This window comes from Austrofundulus limnaeus, unplaced genomic scaffold (assembly GCF_001266775.1).
Source record: "Austrofundulus limnaeus strain Quisiro unplaced genomic scaffold, Austrofundulus_limnaeus-1.0 Scaffold2, whole genome shotgun sequence".
NCBI lineage: Eukaryota > Metazoa > Chordata > Actinopteri > Cyprinodontiformes > Rivulidae > Austrofundulus > Austrofundulus limnaeus.
The window spans coordinates 3050278-3076671 of record NW_013952404.1 but is presented as its reverse complement, the minus strand read 5'-3'; the positions used below and the strand labels follow the sequence as shown (position 1 = coordinate 3076671).

General features: G+C 38.7%; 1 protein-coding gene across 9 annotated transcripts; it reads left to right on the top strand.

Moving 5' to 3' along the window:
• The first annotated feature begins 1279 nt into the window (after positions 1-1279).
• kiz (kizuna centrosomal protein) lies at positions 1280-25448 on the top strand. 9 transcript variants are annotated; one of them, XR_001310424.1, is made up of 18 exons: positions 1410-1532; positions 1890-1952; positions 3002-3164; positions 4368-4442; positions 5748-6363; positions 6509-6767; positions 9618-9737; positions 10357-10521; positions 13151-13301; positions 15527-15683; positions 16010-16072; positions 17305-17391; positions 17649-17718; positions 20203-20316; positions 21197-21239; positions 23547-23622; positions 24574-24614; positions 25162-25212. XR_001310424.1 is itself a non-coding variant. In XM_014010827.1 (15 exons), the coding sequence occupies exons 1-15, from the start codon at positions 1471-1473 to the stop codon at positions 25248-25250; spliced, it is 2181 nt and encodes a 726-aa protein (XP_013866281.1). In that variant the 5' UTR covers positions 1280-1470; the 3' UTR covers positions 25251-25448. The 9 variants fall into 9 exon arrangements, 5 of the variants coding, with proteins under 5 accessions (XP_013866281.1, XP_013866295.1, XP_013866317.1 ...); XR_001310425.1 differs by lacking the exon at positions 21197-21239; XR_001310429.1 differs by lacking the exon at positions 23547-23622 and having other exon boundaries at positions 25162-25178.
• The last annotated feature ends 946 nt before the right edge of the window (positions 25449-26394 follow it).

Here is a 26394-nt window from a genome sequence, read left to right as displayed (position 1 = left end):
TTCAATGGAGATGTGCACTGAATATCAATTTAATTTACTAGCTGTTAATTCTCATGCAAATTGTGACCTCTGTTAGGGCATATCAAYGATAATACACATTGTAGGTTGTCAGAGGAGCTGCAGAAAAAAAGAAAGCAATGCAAAGACCCTGTAAAATAAAACTACATTGTATTAAAAAAATTTTAATTCCAACTACTCGGGTAATAAAGTGCAAATAATGCACTCTTTATATGTTTTTGTTCCTATTTCTGACTCTATTTCACCATTTTGCAAAATGTGTCCCTGATTGTCTAATTGGTTACTATTCTAGATAACTATATGTTACATTTATAAATTAAACAAATATGTATAAGTTGTATGGAAGTAGTTAAWAAATGTTTGTTTTATTTTCCAATAAAACAATTGAAATTGTACTCACCATCATATTACAAAACAAAAATTCAATCCAGGCTTTTCTCCTGATTTGACAGAAGCTCTTTGTGCACATCTATACAGTGGAGAAAGCAAAAATGTAACATATGCATATAAAACATTAAGTTTATTAATACATTAGACTGCAAGTAATCATAAATGCACTGTTCTGCATCAAACAAATAGGCTTGAAGGCAACAACCTTGGCTATGCTCAGCTGGAACAGCGGTGCTGCAAGTCTCATTTTCTTCATTGCCTCCAAAGTACTGCCTTTCAGCTCTTTATGGCACAAACAAAAAGCCTGGCAACAATATCAATTATACATGCTGGAGGCAAACAAGGGGATTTATTTCACAACAAATAGCCTCATAGAGAGATGCTGAATAGAGCAGATTAGCATTAGAAAAGGACAACAAAACTACCCAGTTCAACTGCTAAAAGAGCAATTTGATTGGACTGGAATTGGAGGAAATTGGTTGATTAGGATGTGCATTTGGAGGGGCTGTCAATTTCAGAAATCCTAGGGAGGACGCGTGGTGTTGTGGCTTTCAGAAAATTGCATTCAGTTAAAGGCAAAAACATGACATTTTAAGAACTGTCAGTGATGAACTTTGATAATATAAGATTACATCTAAGATGATAGGTTATTGCAGTCCCCTGACTAAAAGAGATATGAATCTGTATCTGTCAGAGAAGGGGTAGCTTATCAGAAGAAAGGCTGATAGATGACATTCAGGAAACAACCTCCACTAACAATCGGAAATGGCATTTTAAACACGTTTATAGGCGTTTGTTAAAGTAAAAAAAATTACAGGTTATTATAAAAACACACAACTTTTCTAACCTTAAGATATTTTGTAATGCAAAGTCCAGTTAATTGTTACACTGAGCAGTAGCCGCCGCGTCCTTTCTCCCCATGTGGTCTCTGTTTACCCGCAGAGACTTCTGGGAAGCGGTTTCCGTGGTAACCTACGTAAACACATCCGTCCTTCTCCCTCCTCCTCTTCTGCTCATCTTTTCCCTGTCTGGAAGCCTGCAGCACAGCCAAAGCGAGCTAAAATGGCAGGCGAGGACCAGTATTATAAAAAGATTGAAACTATTCAGCGGACTATGCATAAAAGGTAAGGTTTCGCTGTTTCTTTGTTGTTGTGTTTTTTTTTACAGAAGCGCGGCCCGCTAGACCGCGGGCTCAAGTCGATACCCTTACCGCCTTGGTTGCGTCCGTTTGCCGCTTGGGTTCGGCGAGGACTTCGCTAGCTTTATCTCAGGGGCTATGGCTAACAGCGGTAACTTCTGGACGTTTTCCTCCATCAAGAGAAGGTTGAGTTGACCTTGGTAAAKAAATGTTTGGTTGTTTAGAAGCGCGCTGTTTTTGCATGGTTCGTGTTAATTAAGGAGCGGTTTCCATAGTTGGTGGCTACAGCTAATGCTAAYATTTAGCCGAAACAAAAGCTGAATTTCTGTTTGTCTGTCTGCAGCGAGAAACGAAGAATGGAGCTGGAGAGGGAACTGTTTGCTTTCTCCAGATCAGATACGAGAATGTAAGTTATACTGAGTGCTGTAGCATCTATCTATCTATCTATCTATCTATCTATCTATCTATCTATCTATCTATCTATCTATCTATCTATCTATCTATCTATCTATCTATCTATCTANTATCTATCTATCTATCTATCTATCTATCTATCTATCTATCTATCTATCTATCTATCTATCTATCTATCTATCTATCTATCTATCTATCTATCAAATTAATAACAAAATGATTTGTAATAAATACATGCCTGTTTTTATATCACCAAGCTTTAACATCAGTTTGCTTATTGAATAAAAAACATTCATACACAGACATACCAAACAGTACATCTTATCTTAAGTCAAAAGTGTTGATATTTTTGCTTTCAAAGAGCCATACATGTATTTTTTAAGCAGTTTGGCATTCTGAAAGGTATTTGTTTGTTTAATCACTGTTCTTTTTTTGGACAAAAAATAAATGGAAAAGCAAGGAGAAAAAATGTTTAAAAGAAATCATGAGAAAACAATTATATAAAGTCTATCTGAAGCAAAATATAATAAAATTAGGAGTGRTTTGAATAGATTTTCATTGTGAGTGTTAAGTTGGGGGTGGGGGGCAAGAAATGGTTTGGACTTGTGCAGAGGAGGGATAGTGGATATGTGAAGTTCCCAGAGAGGTGGGGGGGTAAAAAAAGCAGGTGAGCAGCCTACAAAAAGAAGAATAGGTGATTTAAAATTTTGCACAGTTCTGTGCCAAATGTGTGTGTGTGTGTGAGGGAAAAGAAGCAAATGCCTACAAATGAAATAATCTCTTTAGCAGAAGTATTGTATTTATTGWCTGTTTGGTTTTCTGTACAAGTGGCCATTTTCATTGAGATTGTCAATTTACGTTCATAGATATTTGGATTCCAGGTCACAACAGCAAAACTCAAGTTGAAAAGAGGGTTGWGAACAAGATTTAAATTTAAATCATATTGTGCTTAACCTTTTCTTGTGAGAAGCCTAGCTCTTAGTTTTTGACAGTGTTCCTAGATAATACTTCTTTTGAATAATGGTTCTCCACTGCTTTCAGCATGCAGATAAGATGTTCCAAACTGCGCAGTTATCTCAAAGAAATCTGTGACAGAGAAGCACGGGCAAAAATGAGAAACCTTGAACTTCAGAGAGATGTGAAGAGCATTGAAATTAGCATGAAGGATTATAATCCTGACCTGGGTCGCCTGGAAAAACAAAAGGTATTGCATGTATTCACACACACATTTACATTGATTCAGTGACTTAAATTTATTTTTCTAATTAAGCTTTTAATTGTAAGATTCACCCACAGACATTGAACCAAGTTTATGCTACTCTTTTTATATATTAGGTTTTGACTTATTCATATTGTTTTGATTAGTGTCTTTGGAAAAATAAAAATACGTTACTATTGAAAATGACTTGAGGAAATTAACAATTCACTTCCATTTCATATGCATTTGCCTAAGTGYTTCTCTGTGAATTTAAAACATAAAACATGCACAGCAGACATAGACAAGTAGACAGGCCATTTCATTCGGTTGCAATGGCTTGATGTGAAAGTAGTAAACACTCAAACAGCGCAATTTATCACCACAAGCAAATGAACAAGGGACAAAACAATGAGCCTGTCAGATTATCACTTAAAACTCAATGACAGTGCTTGACAGCTTAATATCAAATTAACAAAATTGGCTAATTATGACTCACTGAGTTAATTACCCAATATAGAGACTCTGAAGTGCTCCGGAGGTTTAGTCATTCTCTCCCCTCAAGCAGTTGGTTTATTCCTCTCCATGCTTTTAGTCCGAGATGTTTGCCGCTATTTTGGTTGTTCTGTTGAACTTTGTCTCCCCTTTTTTTTAAATCACCATCATTGTGGTTCATCATTTATGATGATTTTCATTTTATAATTTTGAATGGTCACCATGTACATGTTCACGTTTTTATTTGTGTATATTTATGTGCTTTTGTTGGGATAGTTGTGGATTTTTAATTGAAGAAGTACTACATTTCAACAATTAAATGAAAACATACATCTAATTTCCCGTTGGGATCAACAAAATATTATTGAATTGAATTGAATTGAATTGAATTGAATTGAATTGAACAGAAAAGTTATTAAAGATTCTTGGAGTCAGCATGTTTGAGACATTTTTGCTGTTTGCTTTAAAGACAATAAGTCATTTTTTATTCTCCTAAGTGTGTGTATGAGTGTGTTTTAGATCAGACAGGAGTCATCAGGTTACATTAATYAAAAAAACAAAGTTTCCTTGTAGTTTTTTTCATGCAAAATGAATTAGCAATTAGATCAAAACACATTTTCAAGAAGTCCCAATATTAGAAATTGACACATGAAGCACAAATGCAATAAATGTTATTTATCTCTTTTGTGTGTTTTGTTTTATCTTTTTACCATACAGGCTGACTTTTTGAAAAGGATTTCCCAATTTAAGGAAGTAAATAAAAACATGGAGACCAACTTGAAAGCAGAAAAGGTAATATTAGCATAAAAATAAAACGTGTGATAATACTAATATTTATTGTTGGAATGAACATTATTACATTGCATAAAAAATATTAAATAGAAAAGCACATTACATTTTTACAACTATAACCTCTGCTTTCCTTTTGCAGCTCTTTGAGCAATTTAAAAACAGCATTTGTTTTATTTATTTATTTTTTGTATAATAGATCCTTCTATTTTGAAATGTTTACAAGGTTTATGCAAATTTTAGCCCATTCAAGTTGTGCTTTCAGGTTTGGAGTTACAAAAGAAAGTCGACATTACGCCTGTTAAATCTGTAGAGAAGTCTACATTTAAACTGTGTATCTGTAATAGCACAGGTGTCTAATCCTAGCTGGTGAATCTGTACAAGCAATGTAGTTCAAGCCCATAGCCGCTTTCTCCATTCACTTAAAGCAGTTAAAGCTCTTTTAGATGAAATGTCTAAGACATCTCATAATAACTTGGAGCATGCTGTCTAGAGCAGTCACTTGTAACTGTGTGCAAACCCCCCCTCAGCCTGTCGATATTGTAATGAGTAAAATGGTACCGTCACTCCATTATGCATACAAGCCATTGGCTGGCAGTGTGCATGTCCCTCAGGCTGCAGCATTCATTAAGGAAAGCTTACCGGGCTGAAAGCTGGAGACAGATGATAACGGGATATGATTTTCATATTTAATACATTCCTTGGAAGAGCACACGCGTGCCGCAGATTGATAGAAGAATCAATTGCTACTTTAGTGAAACACTTTCTACTTTGCCCTGCAGCTACCGATGGAATCACTCAGCCAAGAAATTAACTTTCCCTCTTTTTTTACCTACTTTGTGGATCTGCTGGGCAGGCTGCATGGTTTACAGTGAATGTTATTAAGCAGCTAACTGTTTGGTATTTAAGACGCTTATCAGAAAAGAAACAGAAGCCATGCTTTTTGTTGTAATGCTTGGAGGGAGGCTTTTTTGCTTTCTCTCTCTCTCTGCCCTTGGTGACATTGCAGACATGAATCAAAACTTGTCTAAAGGATTTTTTTTTTGTAAGATTAAAAGTTAAAACGTTGATCCTGACACATTCCTCTGTAAAAACTGTTTTGAGAAAAAAAACCATTCTGACCTTTGCCTACATAAACTAACACTTATTCTAAAGTGTGAAAAGGAATATTTAGCATTTCTTTCAGGATAACGCCAATTTAACGTCAGAAAAATAATTCAGACTTCAAACAAAACATTTGTTACAAAATAATTGATAGGTTTTAATAGAATATTCATGTTACAGTTTATAATTTTTTCTTGTATGCAGATTGAAACTGTGCATAAACAGCAACAGGATGTCATTTTTTCTCACTCGGTGAAGGATTTTGAACAATCACCAGTAGGACTTTTTATAGACCAGCGGACCTCTACAGGCCCCGACACTGAAGCTGGCACCACAAGTGTACACTCACACCAAGCATTGCATCGTTCACCCAATCACAGCGTGCACTCCCGTGAATGTCTACCAAGTGGCCTTTTGAAGAACTTCAGAGTTGGCGGAGAGGATGCCGCCAGTAAGCGATCGCATTTATCAGTTGACATTTCAGGCTCAAACGATTCCCCTGACGGCTGCAATTTGAGTGACAAACATGAAAGAACGCCGGGGCTGCTCCCATCTGTTCGTGCCTTAACAGCCGCAGCTGGTAGTGTGGCTTTTGGAAGTGATGATGAACAAGAAACTTCCCCTCCGGTGACCTTGRCAGGGTCTGAGAAGAATCATTCTTGCAGTAACAGTAACCCGACGAGGGCTAAGAATCCCCCTGCAGAACACACCAACTCGCAAGAGGTTGTTCACGAAGCACTCATAATGGGAGATGAAGAGAGAGGTCTTGGCCGTTTGATACCTGAAACCACTTTTGGAAAAGAAGCTCAAGAGACACCAGGTTTGCAGGGACATTTCTTCYCCACTGCCATGCGGCAGCTTTTATTTGCCTTTACAGAAATTGACRGTTTGCAGCACTTTATTTTGCCCTTTGAAGATTTCTTTCTAAGAAAACAAGTGATACCATGTGGTTTGTTTACATTCAGGTAAATGTGAGAGTGTCAGTGAACCGAGCTCGGATGTGCAGTTGTCAGAGAGCAGTGCCAGTGACCTGACAATTTCTCTGACACAATCTGAGCTGGAGGAGGATTTACCAGAGGATGTAGCACCTGAGAGAAATGCCTCTCACCGAGAAATGGATGATCACAAACAGCACTGTCCCGAATCATCCCTCCACTCCAACATGTCTGCAAACACACCACAGCTGAATAGTGAATCCTCAGCACCAGCGGTGACCTTGAAAAGGTACAGCATGTAAAACTTTTCTTTATTTTCTAGAATTTTAAAAGTAGGACCTTTTTAAAAGATAAATTGCTTATTCTTTGTGATTTATTTTTGCAATAAAGAGYGTGTTTATAAAGTTCCTACTAAGCAAGTAAAGAAGGCAGGTTCTACATGACGATGCTGAAGCACATACGGCTGTCAATGATTGTGGRTAAAGTCACTGTAGCGTTCTTTGTAAGCATCACTTCTGAGGGTGAAAGAGAGAATTCTGGTCAGTCACACTCGATGCCACCATGTTGTCTGTGGTTCAGCATTCCCAGCAGTTCTAGCAGCAGTGATGCATCTTATAGGGAGAGCTCAGGACCTGTCCACAACAATATTGCCATAATCCAAGATAATGCCGTAACAGAGCAATTTTCTGCTTGAGAGACCTCAGGAAGTCCCCAGTGGAGGAGGAAATTGTGGCACCATAGAGTGTTCTGGAGGGTGGGCATGTGGACAGCACTTACTGCCACAAATCCTTAGCGTGATGATGGCTTCTGAGTTGAAGGATCACTTTGGATGGAGTCAGAGCCACAGAAAATCCCACGTGAATGTTTGCACACAATCTGTCTGCTTTTTCCCTCGCAATGTAAACTGTGTTAAAAACAGGTCCTCTTTAGCTTTTGCACCATATTTTTGCTTTTTTGCTTTTGTTTCTCTCCTTGCTTACATTACATTAGATTACTCTGTGTTTACACTGTGCATATGAATTTTATTAATTTTTTATGAAATTTATATTGTCATAAAAATGGAATTTTTTTAATGCAACAATTTGGCAGAGATGAAGGGTCTTTCTCAGCATTTTCTCATACAAAAAGCATTGCTTTAAAAAATTGGTGCAGCCATTATGTTTTACAAGTAGTTTGAGGGATTATAATTTCTCTCCCGAGAGCGCAGCATGTTTACGCCTGGGGACGTTTATGTGTGGTCAACCGCATTTTTTTACGGTCTGATCCTAAGAGGAGCTGCCGTTAGCCTGTGTCGGCGAGACGGTGGTGGGGGCTGCAGCTTTCATTGTTAACACAGAGCGCTTCTGTGTGCGAGGAGAAAACCAAAGGCTTTGATGTAAAGCTCAGAGAGCATCCAGTCTCTATCCTCTCCCTCTCTTTTTTCCCCTTAAGGTTAGAGTTTATATCGCTCCCTCCATTCAAGACCAGGCCCGGGCAATTCATTAGATTATCCCATTATATTTCTTCTCTGGCATGGCCAGAGTGAGTGAGACTGAAATATTGTCTGGGTTTCTTCTTAGAGGTGATTCATAATGGCCTCAGTGTGTTCTCTTCACAAATATACTTTTTCCTAACTGCACAATGTCTGTTTTTTTTTTTTTTGTTGTTGACAAAATGTCATACCATTACATTGTGCCTAACAGAACCCAGGACATTCTAGTCTGGTGGAAACAATATTGATGGTTTAAAATTAAGATTATTGTATTTGCAATTTATTAGGACAGTACTGTTACCAGTATTCCAAAGTGTGTCTCTGTGAAAGTTTTTAATTATAGCTTTTTAGCTCCATACTGGTTATATTATTTAGGGTTCATTTATGTGTTTTTTTTTTCTGTTTCTATGAGCATGGTGAGTTTCCCTTGGCACTAATCACTAATTTTTTAGTTTTTTCTGTCTGGTAAATCACCCCAGAGTCAGCACTGTATGCTGTAGAGCAGTATTACTGCTGACCTCTTCCTCCTACAATACATTCCAGGACAACAGCAGCATCTAAAGTGAGGTTAGAGACCTTGACATGATGAGAATAAAAATAAGAGCGGTGTTTGCAGGGGAAAAACGTAATTAATTCACTTTCTCCCTCTCTAAACGTCTTGTTTTGAAGAGCTTTGACAAATAAAGTGGGGGAAAAAAAAGAAAGATGATTACTTCAAGGTCCACACTGGCGATAAGGAATGGAAAAGAAAAGGCGCAGGTTTTGCCTATTCAACTTCAGTCACACTGAAGTGGACGTGGCACAGATGAAATGCRCACTACAAAATGTCATGGATATAATTCAAAGCTGCCAGCTTAATCAGGATGTTACCAGGAAACAACCTGCAAAAAGGAAGGAGCAATTGTTTGCTGACCCCTAACCCAAGAGCCTATTAGAGATTGTCATAAATTCTTTTTGGCCCCTCTTTATGGAAGACAGCTCAGAATTTCTCAGCTTGGGGTTTCTGGGAGAATTCAATGAGGGCCACCCAGAGCTTAATGCCCAAGAAAGAGATGGATTCTCAATATCCACATGCATTAGGCATCCATTTCTCATTTTGCCTCACACAGGACCAGATTAAAGTGTAAATCTCTCACCAAAAGAATACATCCAGAGGCCCCCGCTTTTTTTCTGCTCTGTTAACTATGAAACTGTGCCAGTGTTTTCATTACCTTTTCATTTTATTATCATATTATTTTTAATAATTGCAGAATTTGGGACACCAGCTTGGAGAAGGAGAAGGAGTGGGTAAAGAAAATGGAAGGACGGATGGATAGTTTTAGAATTTACCAAGTCAGAACTGATGTCGTTTATTTTACTTGAGCAGCTAATGCCACAAGTTCTCGTTTCAAGTGCCAGATGTCAAAGCTTTTACATGCAACCTGTTATTACTTGTGGCACCATCACCAGACACGGTGAAGTGTTGAAATCCTGTTTTGTGGCTATCACATTTTGATGACCACATTCTCAAAAAGTCCTTGAGTATCTCAAGGAAATTGCCTGAAGAAAAAAGTATCACAAAATTTTCAATCAAAAGGCAGACTTTATTTTTTTTGAAGACTGTAAGCCAATTGATCATATGACCTCCTTCACTTTTCTTTCCTTTCACCACAATATTCCTTTTTTTAGCCTCTCTGTTGAAGGACTCTTTAATCTGCTAGACTGCATCGAAGGACGACTCTATGCTGAGCGGATCCCTGTGTACAGGGATTCTCAAATTGAAGGAACGCAATTCAACAGAATCATCAGGTRCATCTTTTCTTTCCTTTCCTCAGACTTAAAAATCTTATCTCTCCCTGTCTAAATGAAATCCCATGTAAATTTATTTTATGGTCATGGAGCAGTTTGTACGGATGAGAAAAACATATTATCCTTCTGCTAAGGGCTCTCACATTAGATGAAGTGTCATCACCGTCAGGCGTGCGTCTTTATTTCTGAGAGGTTTTCAAACGCATGCGATTGTTATAGTAACCACCCAGCTGAATTGTTATTGGGAGTTGTAGGGATAGAGGATGGGGGCATGTGTTTCATTAGACCGGGTTTCTTTTTTTATAAGCTTTTTATACATCATGACATGTTTCATTTACGATAATTGCTGCTCTTTTGAGCAGAAAGGGGAGTGAAGCAGAAGAAAGTGTTCTCCCTTTTTTAAAATGTACTTTATTTACTAATCTTCACTAATAAAGGGCGATCATTTGGTGTTCTCACAGTGTTTAGCTGCATTGTGTATAATTATACTTGCTTAGTATGTTACYGTGTATTTCTTTATATACTGTAWATAAATMTATATTTTCTATTTGTGCTCCTGACCTGGGGCTCAGCCCAGGGCTCCATTACAATAGCTGACTGCTCTCTATATATTGGGCAGCCTTTGTGACGCTGGAGCAGGCTTGAATGACGAGGACCTTGRAGCATGTGGAGCAGTCGTCCTTCATGAGCTTCAGAGGTTGTCATGGAGCACGGAAAAGGGCTGCCTGCTTCCACAGGATGTAGTGAGTGCACATCAGTCCAGCRCTGAGCCTAATGACGTAAGGTAAGGCTTATGGTTTCTTTGTGAACCCAAAGCCAAACACTGGCATCAGTGTTTGGATGGTTTTTCTGCATTTTTGTGTTTTGTCCAGTTTGATTACAATCTAACCTCATTCGGGTATTCGTGGAACATTGTTTGAGTCATTTAGTTATTTTGCCACATAATTCTACATTTAAAAACCTAAATGCTTAGAAAGTTAAAAAGGTGCATTGCACTTATCTCCAGCATGTTGCTAAAATTTTGYGATTAGTAGGTTTTCAAAATAATGTTTAGACAATGCTGTCTCCTGTCTCCAGCTCCATACGTAAACAAAATTATTAGTACCCCTTGTTTAATGAAAGAAAACCCCACAATGCTCACAGGAATAACTTGAATCTGACAAAAGTWATAATAAATAAAAATTCTATAAAAATGAATAAATGAAAGTTAGAGTTTGCTTTTCAGCCATGCTTCAACAGAATAAAAAAAATAAAATTAAACTCGTAAAACAGGCCTGGACAGAAATGATGGTACCCCTGAAAATAATGTGGCCAAAGGGACATGTTAAATCAAGTTGTGTCCACTAATTAGTATYGCAGGTGTCTACAATCTTGTAATCAGTCACTGTGCTGTTTGGTGACATGGTGTGTACCACACTCCACATGGACCACAGGAAGCAAAGGAAAGAGTTGTCTCAGGATTAGTAAGAAAATTATACACAAGCATGTTAAAGGTAAAGGTTATAAGACCATCTCCAAGCAGCTTGATGTTCCTGCGACTACAGCTGCACAAATTATTTAGAAATTTAAGATCCACGGGACTGTAGCCAGCATCCCTGAACGTGGCTGGAGGAGGAAAACTGATGACAAGTCAAAGAGACGGCTAATGCAAATGGTAACAAAAAATCCCAGAAAAACTTCTAAAGAGATTAAAAAGGTGAACTTCACGCTCAAGGAACATCAGTGTCAGATTGCACCACCTGTCATTGTTTGAACCAAAGTGGACTTAATGGGAGACGACCAAGGAAGACATCAAATCATAAAAAAGCCCTATTGGAATTTGCCAAACTGCATGTTGACAAAGCTTCTGGGAGAATGTCTTATGGACAGATGAGACAAAAACTGAACTTTTTGGCAAGGCACATCAGCTCTATGTTCACAGATGGAAAATTGAAGCATGTAAAGAAAAGAACACTGTGAAACATGGAGGAAGCTCTGTTGTGTTTTGGGGCTGCTTTGCTGCATCTGGCTCAGGGTGTCTTAAATCTGTGCAGGGTACATTGAAATCTCAAGACTATCAAGGGATTCTAGAGCGAAATGTGCTGCCCAGTGTCAGAAMGCTTGGTYTCAGTCACAGGTCATGGGTCTTGCAACAGKATAATGACCCAAAACACAGCTAATATCACCCAAGAATGGATAAGAGGAAAACATTGGACTGTTCTGAAGTGGCCTTCTATGAGCCCTGATCTAAATCCTATGAGCATCTTTGGAAGGAGCTGAAACTTGCCGTCTGGAAAAGGCACCSTTTAAACCTGAGACCTCTGAACCAATTTGCTCATGAGGAGTTGGCCAAAATACTTCTGAGAGGTGCAGAAGTCTCATTGACAGCTACAGGAATCATTTGATTATTGCCTCAATAGGTTGTGCAACGAAATATTAAGTTAAGGGTACCATCATTTCTGTCCAGTCCTGTTTTACAAGTTTTATTTATTTTTTTGTAATTCAGCTGAAGCATGGCTGAAAAGCAATGTCTGACTTTCATTTGTTCATTTTTATAGAGTTTTTATTTATTATTACTTTTGTCAGATTCAAGTTTTTTCTGTAACTGTTGTGGGTTTTTCTTTCTTTAAAACGAGGGGTACCAACAATTTTGCCCACGTGTGTGTATAAGAGAATAATGCAGAGCACAAATATCAGTTCTCTGAAAGCTACAGTTCAATAGACTTCTGAGAACAGACACAATAAAAGTGAATTCTACTTTTCAGGTTAAAAAAAACTATTTTATTTTTCTTTTACCAGTCCCTAAGGAGGGTTACACCTCCTGCAGTTACTGAGATATTGCATGCTCGATGTTTGATCGGTCTCCCTTGTCCACAAAATGTAAAAGGTCATCTTTGGTGTCAACTCATACAGCAACACTGCATGGGTGAATGTCATGAGTAAATTAAAATGCCCCTATCTGCGACTTCCAGTCCTTTGGATAATGAGTAGTTACACTCTGAGCCAAATCTATGTTCTGCTTCACTACCCTATTGATTTTACTGAGACCTTTCTTATTGTATACTCAGTTCTGAGAGACACATCTGGCAGCGCTGCTCTCTGYTGATGCCAGTTGGGTGACCTCGACTTTTTATCCAGTTTTTCAAGCTGAAGCTATAYTACTTTCTGTGTCTATTTAGTGTCTAGAAATTGATCAATAATCTATAGCTGTTAAATTGTTTAGAAACGGCACAGGAAGCAAAATTCATCTTAAGAAATAAAAAGTAAAATAAATGAAATATGTTGTTTCAAACGGGCTCGTTTGTTTTGCTAATTAAAGAATCCAGGACTATATGAATGTATAATCATGTCTTATTTTGATATTTCTTACTGTGTAGTTAACAAAACGTTCCTTTTTTCCTTCGTTTTTTGCCCATCCCCCACTCTCACCGCAGCACCAGCCTTCCTCCCAACGTGGCTCGGCTGTGGGATCGCTGGTTCAAGCACGCCCTTGTGCTCAAGGAGCAGCGTGTTCTCAGCACCGAGCACTTGGTCCGACTGTTTACGCCGCTCTTACTGAGGCGTGATGCCACCTACAGCCAGCAGGTAGCGTCAAAGGCCCATATACTGCCCACAGAACACACACAAATAAGAGAAGATAAGTCACTGGCATCTATATTTACACACAGCTGGATTGTAAAGGAGGCTGATTTTGCRCCTAGAATTTTTTCTTGTTTTATACAATGTTTTTAAAGGGAAGTTGGAACAATGGTGTGCTTTATGTGCTTGAATTCAAATTGCTTCATACTCGTCAAATGGCTCCACACATGATCCCTTCAGTACCTGCAAATTACAGCTTCAGCTTACCTTCTTTCAATTAATGAGGTGTATTTTCTGAAATTCACTTCTGTTTAAGATTTACAGGGTTCCCACGGGTCCTTGAAATCCTTGAAAGTTTGTGAATTTGAAAAAAATATTTCAAGGCCCTGGAAAGTTTGTGAAAACAGCCAAAAATTACACTTGTCCTTGAAAGTCCTTGAATGTTTTTTAGGGATTGAAATTCTCTATTCACACGACTGATTTTCATCATCTTTAAAAAAATAAATTATAAAATTAAGTTTAAAAAAACTTAGATTTGTTGCGGTGAATAACTCAGGATTATGGTAAACTGACTTAATTGATTCTGACTCAACAACTTCTATGTTGTTTAGTTTTTCATTGAATTTACATGATATTAAACCTGTGTATTAGTAACATTCTGGGGTAGCAGGAGGTAATTGTCTTTGCGCGTGGTTCTTGAAGTTGAGAAAATTGGTACTGGAAAGTCCTTGAAATATCCTTGAATTTGATGTTGACCAAGGTGTGGGAACCCTGGATTTAGCTATTGTAGCCTCTTCCTCTTTGGTATTGAATTAAATCTTCCACTTATTGATGCAGTTCGTGTTAATTTAAGCAAGGGAAAGACGTGGAAAAAATATTGCCATTCACAATTTAAGTATGACATCAAGAGATAATTTATGTTTGCAGGACAACTATGGACTGTAATTAGTTTTTACAGACTCATTGTGCTTCTTGTGGCTTTGATATCTTGCTGCTGTGGCTTCATCGCCATGAGAGAGGCAAAGAGAGACTGTAGAGCCTCTTGAAAATATGAACTGACAAAAGGAAGAGGGCTACCACCATCTACATCATTGTATCCAAGTGCATCAGGAAAAGCCTGAGTGAAATCTTTCTCTTCCTTTATCACTCCGAGTCTTTTTCCATCAATTTCTCTCCCCTGTCCTCTATTTCTCCATCTCTCTTTCTGTCCTCTCACACAACAGCTTCACTCTCCACACACGAGTGCAAACAGAAATTTCCATTCACGTCCTACCGCGCAGCCCAGCGACTCTCAACAAACGGGAGCATGCAGCTCGCATGCACACACTCAAAGAGGTCCTTTGAATATTCAAGTGCTAACAGTTGCATTCATTGATATTTAAAATGCAGTGGATTTGCGAGAGCCCTCAACTCATGGTACATTTGACTAAATCTAAAACAAAAAAACAAAAAGAGATTCAGGGGACAAGGATCAAGACAGTTTTTATTGTGCAGTTGCTTCAAATCCCAAACTTCAGACTGTCATGTCTTTTTTTCTTCTCAGAAAACGAAAGTGTGCACATTATCAATCATTTTTTCTTTGGCCTGCTGATAACAACTTACATTGTACTTAAAGTTTGTCGTTGTCAAAATCCCCCTGATCGTCCCCTTCACATTAGTGTTCATTAAAAGTTCCAAACCTCCATCCAAGGCTGAGAGGCAGTCTTTGATCACAAAAGAGAGATGATGATGGCAGAATTTGATATGAGGGAGGGAAAAAAGGGGGAAGGAAAGGAAATCTGTGTGTGGCATCTCCCTGCTCCTCATCTCCCCGAACAGCTTCTCTTAATTGTCTATCCTCATCTCCGCAGAGATAAAAAATGAGCTGGAGAAAGAGGAAGGAGAGTAGTTTGTCTCAAACCCTCTCAGCAAAGAGGAAAGCTATCTGAAACGTGTTGCACATTAATGCCAGGGTGATTGCATTCTTTAGAAAATTCTCTAATCTCATGGATGAGAAGAGAGAGAGAGTGGAGGGGGAAAAATGGATTGAGTGGGGGGGGGAGCAGGAACAAAAGCGTGTGAAGTAATTTTTTTTTAAACGAGTGAGAGAATTTGAAGTTATTGGCTCTTGGCATTTGAACACACATTTCAGCTGCACCTCTGTGTGAGCAGCCGTGGCAAAGTTCAATTTAATGCTTCCTTCACAAAATGAGAACAATTAAGAGTGTGGTTTTAATTTGTGTTGCACGCAGGCCAAAGTGTTGCTGAGGACACTTCTCTCGCGGTCCAGTGAGGAGTGCCCCTCGGCGGAGGACAAGAGTGACTTATCTTCTTTGCGGGGTTCTTCTCCTCTCTTGGCCGACACTGATGTGAAGCCCGCCCAAACAGTATGCAAGCAACATATTCGAGGTAACTGGGGAATATTAGTTTTCAATGCATGCTGAATTATAAATACAGTGATAATACTAAAGATATTTAAATGCGGGAATGGTTTATGGTTTTAAGACCTGTCACTGTATAAAAAAAATGTTTAGTCTCTTACAAACGTCTTTTGCTGTGAAAATCATTTATGGCAGAAATTCAGTTCATCATAGACAATTTTTATGAGCTTTTGTAGCCCAGTTTTTTTACCGCCATCCATTGAAACCTAAAAAGGACCCCCACTTTTCCATTTCTGTGCAAGACCCCCTTCCTCCTTGCCATTGCTTCTCCCTATGTGTTTCCCTTTCTTACAGAACTACAAAGCACTGAAGAGGACAGCCAGGACGAAAGCCTTGTGGAAAGTGGTCCTATTAGAGGTAAAAAGGCATTACTGGTGCCTCAGCGTTCACACTGCCCTTATGTTGTGGTTTGTTTTTCTTCCCACTGCAGTGAATAATGGGCTCTTTTACACAATGGCTGAGGCAGGATGATCAAGGTGAATCCAAGGTCAAAGTCCCACCTGAAGAGCTGCACTAGTTCTCTCTAATTATCTCCGAGAAAACACTAGCCGCGTTTCGAGCCTGGTCTGAGGCATTCTACCAGGACTCATAATTCGCTGGCCCAGCATAATGCAGCGGCTTTAATTGTCAGGGCGCCGGGGTGGGCAGCGCGCAAGATCTGTCATCGGCTCTCATTATCTTCTAAACAATGCTCCGGCAAGGCTGGACTTGAAAAAAATACTAGATGTGACGGCATCCTGGAAGCAGTCGGTGTGCCCGTCCCTCAGCTGCACCTCTGAAATGTAAAGCAATCCTGCCTTTCAGATTTCCAACTGGGTGTTTCATGTGCCTGCATCCCTAAAGTGCACAGCCAGCAAAAGGAGTCCAGTTTCCGATTGCTGCACTTAATCAAAAGAGCTGTAAACAGCTAAAAAAAATGACTAAAGATTTTGCAAGAGACAGGTTTTGCTGCACTGAGAGATATCCATGTCGCAATCAAATACCTTGACCTTGGAACTGATAGTAATTGCAGAGACATATGCTATTACGTTTTTTAAGAGAATGTGAAAAAACAGTGGCTGTATGAAAGCTTTCAGTGRAATAGAGAAGGATGCTATGCACAAAGTATTTAAAACAGAATTTTTATTGAAAAACTACGCAACAGTTTTTATTTGAACAAAATACTCCTTTTCTCTCTCTCTGATTTAATATCTGTGTGTACATCATCATTTCTACAGCAGCAAATCTATACATTGTGCTGTTTTGTGTTTATTTTTGACAGTGCAGCCTTTGTATCTATTTTAATGCGTAAAAAAAACRCATTTTTAACATAAAACTATCATTGGCTTTCAGATAATAGATGTTGAAATTACGTCGAATGCTGTCTCGTGGAAACTGTTGTTATGTACAATGAGCTTATATCAACATTTTAGCAGACTGAGCTGTGTTTTCACTCACCCTGTTCAGCACTGAGTTCAAAAACCTGAGCAACTGTTGTCTCATCAAACAGAAATGCCTGAAAGTTGGAAACCTGGCTTATGAGCAAATATTTGACCATGACTTTGTGTGTTTCTCTGTGTGTGTCTGTGTGTGTGTTTGTCCCTGAATAGAGACAAAAGCATATCAGTTACTCAAACAATCAGCCATGCATGAAAGGCAGCAGAGTTCTGAAGAGGAGGAGCTGAGTGGCTTTTCAGGTAAGAGATCCACCAGCAGGGTAGTGAGCAACCTAGAAAGTAAGATTGTTTTTTTTTTTTTTTTGATTTCACAAAAATCTCAAACATGGGAGTGTGTGTGCTGATCAAGGGAGTCTAAGACTACAAGTGAGAAACTTTTCCAGAGCTTGTCGTCAGCTTCATCATAAGAGTTAATGTAAATATGCATAGTAAATTAGCTTGTGATGAGATCAATCAAGAATCAAATGGTTTTATCTGGGCCTGTTTGCTCTTTTAAGGAATAAATCACGGCCATGAAGAGGACCCGGGGAGGGCCAAACGCTCCTCACATCAAGACCCTTACCCTCGGTAAGAACATTGTTATTATTCAACGGGCCACAGGAAATGGGCCACCAGACACCAAAGTGGTTGATGTACATTTGCATGGCGGCTCTCATAATTCCCTGTTCATTTCCATAAGATCAAGGGGGCGCCACCCATTAACTCGCTTACAAAGACAAAAGGCCCCTAAAGCCCCTCTTACTCGCTGTTAGCAGGGTTCAACCAGGTTTTAGAATTCAAAAGCAAATCAGCGGCCGCAAAAATAAATTGTAGCCATAATCTCACTGTTTCCAGGCGTGTTGTCAAAATCCAAACAGATCATGTCAAGAAGAGAATCACTGACGACTGTTTCGGAAGAAGGGGACTTGAGAGCCGATAAGAACAAATGTCCTGCCATTTGTCACCCTTGAAACATTATTTAGGTTGCACAAATCAGAGCTGTAAGTGGGTAAGGAAAGGACATCTAATGATAAATAGCCTGGTGGAAGCTCACACCATCTCGGTTACATATGAATATCAACACAACTTCATCAAATGTGCAATTGCATTTTAGGTTCTCGGAGCACCTCTTCACTGCAAACCCATTTGGGCTGTAGTAATGGCTGGGTAAACATTATGAGGAATAATCTTCTCTGATTTCATGTGATTACTAGGCGACACGCTGACACAAGAGCTAAAGTCTGTCAGTCTGACCTGGCAAACAGGCGCTCCTGTCTGCCTATTAGTCCATGGAAGGGCCTAATGGCCTGGCTGTATTGTGGTCTCCTGCCCCTGCCGGAGCCACTGACCAACGTTTTTAATAAACATGAGCCAATTTTGGGCAAAAGCCCTCTCAGGTGGTGCCTGTCTCCCGCTCAGTAATGTTCATGTGAAATCCGCAAAGTGTGTTATTAAGCAAAATTTGCAGAACAAAACGTAGAGGAAAATGCAGTGATGAGAAATAAGGTGTACATATAAGTCAAATTGTACAAATGGATAGTTATGCATGCTGGCACTGTAATTTTGCAAGAGCTGAAATGACACGCAGCCAAGAAACCTCCTATACTTTTTTTTGTTTGTACTACTGTTTCACTTGACTTTTTCCCCATTTCTCCTCAGTGCTTAGATTTACWGCAGTACTTTTTTGTGCTTTATTGCTTCCACAAGTGCTCTGAAAACCTTGCACTTAAGCAGAAGCCCAACACTGCAGCATACTCCTTCCCTTTGCATCTCACTCTCTTTGGTGCTCTCGTCCCTTCTTCATCCCTCTACCCCTCTTCCTCTCTCTGTCTTCCCGTATTTTCGTGTTCCCCCTCTCCTTCCCACTTGTTAATTATTTGCTTTATTTTGTCAGCGAGCTGATGAGTGACTTCAAAAGGAGGACTGAGCTGGACTCAAAATACAAAAATGGCTTCTTCTCTGTTGTCTTAGACAATAATTATGATTTGCTTGTTAAGCCTGGACTACAGCAGAGGGATTGTAGTTTAAAGCAGAGGCTTTGGTACAAAAATGCATTTATAGCCCTTTGTGAAGCTCCTCATTATGTGTGGGCTCGATTCATTAAGTAATTGGTTTGCAGTTGTTTACATGAGTATTAAGGCCTTCTATTCAGGGCCTTTGAGAGATACATTGTGCAAATGTTGCATGTTATGAATGCAGAATGAGAGGCGGGGGGCCAGTCCTATTGGCCAAACACTGCTCCCGGCTGAAAAGCGAGAGAAAAGCGCTGGGTGCTGCTTTGCATAGTAATGACTGGGCCTTAATAAGCTTTACAGATTAAATACATGCAGTCTATACAAGATGCAAGGAGATACTCTTAACACATTTATATGTGCTCATTTCACTATTATGAAGTTTGAGAGATTTGGAGTCTTTCATATTATTTTTCTTCTTTGCTTTCTCCCACGCAGCGTTTTTTTTATTTATTTTATTTTCTCCAGTTTGATACTTTTGTGGGCTGTTCTGTTTATTGWATTGCAACTTGCAGGGAAGCGACTGATCTGCAACATTTATTAGGGATTTGTCCATTATAAATCTTTTGCAGTCAAATCACTTTGTGGTTGAGTGGGGATGAAAGGAATAATGCACGAAGGAGCGAGTCTTAATAAGCAGCTGCACTCCATGTAAAGACCACTTGTTTCCCTTTGTATGCGAGTGCATGCCACTGCTTCCTCTCGTGCAAAGAATCATTGTGCCTCTCTGTACSGCAGGCATTTTAGATGCCGTTCCTTTCTTTTTATTATTATTTTGTTTTATTTTTATTTTGGGGTGTTTTCACTTACCTTTTTAACCCACCTCCTTTTGTTTCCCCCAGCCTGAAAACATTCTCGAACACGCATGCAGAGGCACACAAAACAAAACAGTGCAGCCATCTGACGGGATGATAAGTGTTGTGCCTGGAGCCTGCTTGACAAAAACCTTGACTCAACCATTAGTGGTTTACAGCTTTGCTTTGGACAACAGGATGTGCTCAAGCATTCGACCTCAAATCACTTTGTGTCAAAATCAGAAGCTCTGTCTATTTCCCTCCAGACCCCTCCCTCCTCCTCTTCCCTGATGGGCGGCTTGTGTGTGCGACTCTGACGATTCTCTGAAAGGACAGATGGAGGACTGAGGGGGAAATGAGTTGAAAGAGGGGGAAAGGAGGTATGAAAAAAAGAAAGCAGGAGAGGGATGGAGTCAGAGAGACAATGATGCACTAAGTGGCATTGAAAGGTAGATTTTCTGCTAGAGAATGCAGCAGCAAGTTGTAAAGAACAGATGTTATGGGCAACATTTTATGTTTCCTTTTTTTGTTGTTTATTAAATGCTTGCTTTGCCAAATACKTCACAAAATGTCTAACACATTTCTTATTTTGTCCTAGTTTTACATTTAATTTTGTGATAGTTGATCTTCAGCTCTATAGTAGAACAATAAACAAGAATATAACAGGCTAAAGAAAAAAACAGCATTATGACTCACCAGTGGAGGTCACTGTCCTTCACTGGCTTTTTTAAATTAATAATAAACATCTGATATGGTTATTAAGTAATAAATTATATTTCATTATTTATGCTATTAAACTTTATTCTGCAGTGTAGCCTTATGTAGGTCTCTGAAGCAACACATACTGAAAAAAAATGAATGGATGAAACATTAGGAGGTGTTTTATTATAGACTATAATTACTTGAACTGAGTGCAGAATCAACCATCAAATGTTGGTCTCCTCCTCCCCTGACAGTGAAGAATAAAATTCAGATCAACTCTGCCCTTCAGCAGTCCTTTGCACTGACAGTCTCCACTAGACTGCCACCAGTCASCAGGAGAACACAAAAATCAGTGGCACAAATACCTCTTCTTTTGAGCTGCAGTACTCACTCACTGCCAGCAGAGAGCACTCACACGTTAGAGAGCGCCCACTCATGGTGCACTCACAGGTACCTCTCACTGTTTGCCCTCACTGAGGGCTGCATCCTGCTGCCATTCAGGCCTGTTTTAGAGTACATCTAAACGGAGCCTAAACAATGATTTTTTTTTTTTTGCAGGGTCACAGCTGGGATGGGAGTAGGAGTTGATGGCAATGTTGAGGTGATGGGTCTACCTTTACCTTTAGACAAGCGCAGCCCAGCAAAAGTGCTATTGTGCTATTAGCATTTGTGCGTGGGAGGCAGGAGCTTAAAAAAATCTAGGGTAAATAAAAGCAGTTTCTAGCAGTCGTTAAGGCAGGGCTAAATGCTTGCTTGCTAAGCATTATTTTGTCCAACAGTCCAATAATGTGACTATGGGATAAAATATGAAACTCATCTTTGATTGCAGGAACCTTGGTTTAGTCTTACAGATAGCACTTTCTGTATATTAAGGTGCATGATTTATTTAAAAATTTCATGTCCTTGTACTAATGGAAATGTTTTGCAAGTGTAAAACACAGATTAAATTATTTTTTTATCACAGATATTAAGCATTTCTCTTAATATAGTTTATCCCTAACACCTGATTCTACCTGTATCAAAAACTTGTCTTATGTCTCAGTTTTACAACCAGACAGTTATAAAAGCAGACTAATGAAAAACAAGAAATGTAAAAGTTCTAATTGAAAAATTAATCAAAATAMCTTCAGATTATGTAAGTAAATTATTGTTTTACTCTCAGAAACATTTTAGATACTGTTTTTCTTATTTTGAACATGTGATCCAGTTTATCTTAAGTTATAATTTTCAATTTGTGTATATTACTACTTCTCTGATGTATTTTTACATTGTGCCTTAAAWCTTGTATTAACTTGACTTATTGGTAATACTGTATTATGATCTTTTAAGTCCTCWAAGAAAATGGTTATAGTGTAATCTGGCAAAACATTAGCCAAGTTTGGTTAAAGTAAGTACAATAAAATGAACATTCTGCATTAATGTTTTTATTAGGCACTGTAATGTGTGTGAAGTCTTACAATTCGAAAGGTTACTATGCGCTCAGAAAAACCGTTCAAACTAGCRATAAACAATGAGCCGAAACAATTGCGAAAGCCAGACAAAGCAAATAAATGCAGCACCAAAAAAGAACAATTCAATAACTGTAATTTGCATCATTTTACACATAATGTCCAGACATCSCGTCCAGTTCTTACATATACAGATCATTGCCTCAATTAAGGGAAACTCAGCAGAAGATGAGCTGGCATAAATGTTTATGGAAACTGAATATTCGATCAGCAAGGTCAGAKCCAGGCTGGGCTCTTTGTGGTAATAGCTCTGTCTTGAAATCAGTCCTGTCCCTCACTGAAGTGGAACAGCTGATAGGCCATTCCCATCCTGTGGTGGAAGTTCGAGCAAAGAAAAAGCTCAATTTACTCTCCCAAACAGCTATTATTGTTGCAGAGGAGAGGAAGTAATTGCTTAGATTATTGTTGTATTTTTGCTGCAGCACTGCCTGGCTTGGGTTTCGTTTTCCAGCAGCTGGAAATGGATGCATTACCCGTATTATTTTGTTAGTTTATTGTTTGTACTTGTCTCTTGTTCTGTGCAAAAAGTTGGGTAAAAATAGAAAATTGAATTTCCCTTTTGAAAGTGRTGTCTATATTTAGACTGTCAGAACTTTCTGCACATGATGCCTTAAGAACCAAACTCGTGGTTTAAAAAACACTTTTACATTATATGAAGAAAACTGTGGTAATCTGAAAAAGTACTTTATTTTTTTGGCAAGGCTTCCTTTAATTTAGATAATTATATAAATATTTAATTAAGGGGATAGTATTAGAGAAACCTTGGCTACAACAGTGGTCTTCATTTCAAATTTAGCGAGAGATTTTTCCTCTAGCTAATGTCCAGAATATACTGTATTTGTGTTAAAAAAGCACCAACTTTGACTTACTGTAAAGTTCTAGTATTTATTTATTGTCATAAATAATTTATTTATTAGTATCAATTTATTGTCATAAATTGTGGAAAAGCTGCAACCCATAACATAAAGTCCATACATGCTAAAAACGTTGTTCCCACTAAAATGAATTACTGTAAATGTGGGAAGAGCTGCACTGCCTGCAATGTATTACCGTAAATTATGGATAAGCTGTGTTGCCAAATTCAAAATATTGTAAATACAGGAAAATGTACACAGGTAAAATATAGATGTGGGTTTCTTTCTTCCTTTGAGTCCACGTTTGGACCACAGTCTATCTTGTGGAGACCCCTAGTCTTTAGTAAGATTATTAAAGCATCATTAATTTAAATAATGCACAATGATGTTCACCTCCTACATTACATTATTATCAATTTATTTTTATTAATATTTAAGTAACCAAAACCTGGTTCCACTTTTTGCTGTTCAACATCAACTGCAAGCACAGTAATTGTACTTGATTGTGTTTTTCCTGCTCATCCTGTGCTTGTTATCTTTCTTCAGTTTTACAGGTTTAGTCTGAACAGATGCAAGAAGCCACATGTCTTGCAGGAAGTCCTCTCAGCATATGAATTCAAAGGTTTTATATTCTAACGATTATTCTGGCTCTGTGGTATATTGTTTGCAGCACAAAGCAATCTGCTCCCAGTTTGGAAAGGGAGGTGCATCTTTTTTCTCTCACTCTGTCTCGAGTGGTGATATAGAGTTTAGACGGCAGCACCTGGAACAGAGCCAAAGTAATTTGGTCCTCATACTCGACGTACAGTCACATGTGCCAAGACTTTGCTGAGGGAGAGATGAGGAGATGAGGGTGATTGAGAGGGTGACAATCAAAGAGGTCACGGATTTGTATCGACGCAGACGGAAGAACACCGCGCCGCTGCCTTTGGCTCGAGCTCRTCGGCGTCAAACTCGGCGTCGTTTCGTACGTTTTCCGAGAAAAAGTGTCAACACAGATCTGAAACAGATGACAGATAAGCCATATGGATGTGTATGCTAACCTGGGAGGTGATGAGGATATATTGTGGGCTTTTGAATGGGCTCTGTGATGATGTAAATTAAAGAGGAGGCCTTTAAAAGTGAAGCGAGGGGCCTTATTGCATATGCATTGAGGTAGATCAAAGCCTTTTCGGAGGTCACACATTTACATAGCGATATCAGCAGAGCTATGGGAACCTGGCAACCCTGTCTTTGGACTATTTCTGAATAAAGAGAGCCTTGTGGAAGTCTTTTTGGCTCAATTAAAATAAGAGTCAAGGAAGTTCCCTTTGCTTCGTGGTCTGAGTGAGCCAGTAAATCTAAACCTCTGGATGAAATGGATGAGATCACCTTTTAGCAGAATTCAGCAGATTGATTCGTTCTCAAAAAATTTATTTTGTATGTGATGTATTAGCTAGTAGGGGGAAAAAGGGATTGGTGAATGTTTTATTTTTCTTGAAGGATTTATTTTTCATGTGCAAAAGAGAGAAATAACAAAATCAGCTTTTAGTGTGAAAAGTGGCTTCTAACTTTTTTTTTGTTGAATTTTCAGGAAGGGAACCTCAAAAGCTCATTCAGCTCTACAGTCAAAAGGTGAGTTCAAACAAAGACGTCTCATCCCATTGGTTGCACAGATCACCATAAAGAAGTCAGCATTTTGTTGTCGTTGAAATGATTGTAATTTTCTGTAAAATTTCAGCTTTTTCTGTAACTGTTTAGTCAAAATTTCCTGTGATTGCATCTATGCCTCTTGAAGATATGTAAATAAAAAAAGGACCTTGAAAGTCCAGGTTACTGAAAACCTCTGAAACGACCTACTTCACTAAAAAGCACAAAAGTATTTTTTTATATATATTACAATCAGAAACTAAAATGTGTGGGATTCTATTAGCTCCTGTTAAGTTTAAGTAAGAAAGGATATGTTTGAATTTGTTGGTTAACATCTAGAAAAATGACATTTGACATTAAGTTGAGTGCAGAGGATCTTCTTTTTGTGTTTTTATGTGTAAAATCAACAAGCTAACATTTTTACTATGAGTCAAATGAACCTTTTTAACTCGTGTTTGTCTTACTAAAGAAACAGTCACATCTGAAGCAGTAATTCTTTACTTTTTTTCTCTCTTTTGTATCTGTTTTAAAGCTTTTTGGAACGAATCAGACGACAACTCAGACATTGAAGCAGCCTTAYGTCCTCCAACGTTCAACGATGGCGCTGGTGCCTTCCACTGAGATAATATTCAAATGTTCTGTATTATATCACTATAGATTTTAAGGCAGGTTAGCTCTTGGTTACTTGCGCCCTGACCTTAGTTTTAGTGGTCTGCATTGTAATTCGTATACACACTATATTGTAAAAACAAATAATAAAGTTGACAGCTCTCACGCTGGATAAAGTATGTGAAGAGTTGTCCAATGCACCGATGTTAACCCTGCTTCAGTCTCTTTATCTGAACAACTCTCCCGGCTCATAATAACAGCTCGAAATAGATTAAACGGATCTTTTAAAGCGATTTGTTTGCACTGGGCTAAAAATCATGCATTTTGAATGCCGCAGGCATCTCCGAGTGCTCTACTTGCAGCCCGCTCGAGTGCAGTGATGTGAGTCACCTGTGAAATGACAAAGCACAATGGCCACTCTCCTCGCTTTGGCGTGACCTATGACCCCRCTGAAGAGGCTCATCTCCCAGGGCACAAAGTGTTGCGATGCTAACTAACCCAGAACCCCCCAAACAGAAGCACTAAACATAATCTTCCAGCTGCTTTGCTAATAAATGTGATTGTACTCAAAAAGGATAAAGTTGTGTTTATGTCTGTTTTTTTTTTTTTTTGTACAAATGAGGCACAAAGTAGTTGAATTGTTGCTGATTTTTCAAAATGGTTTTCTGCAATTTAGGATTTTCTACACATTGAACAGTCTGCGTCTATTATTAACCGAGTTGCTGTGTGGGAGGTTACATTCCAAGGTTTACATTTATAGTTCATTATTTCTGCAGTGTAAATTTCCAAAACTGCCATTCTGGGAGATTGTAAAAGCCGCTGGCATGCCGTGTCAGCAGGATTCCATTAGTCAGCTTTAGGTGACTTTACATGCCTGAACCTTTCAAAGTAGGACTCCACATTCATTACCAATAATGGCTTCAGACAGCCCTGACCCACCACAGAAAAGGGACTGTGGCAGAGTAATTTAGAGTTTGCTAAAAGGTTCCCTAACATAATATCCAGTTAAGGAGCATGTCAACAGATACTTGTGTGCAACTGATGGCTCATGGTGGAAAGTGGACTTATATTGTACTAATGTGTACTAACAGGAACATTTTTTTAATACAAAGAACTTGTGAGTCTGTGTCACAGAGATAATTGGGATGATGTTCAG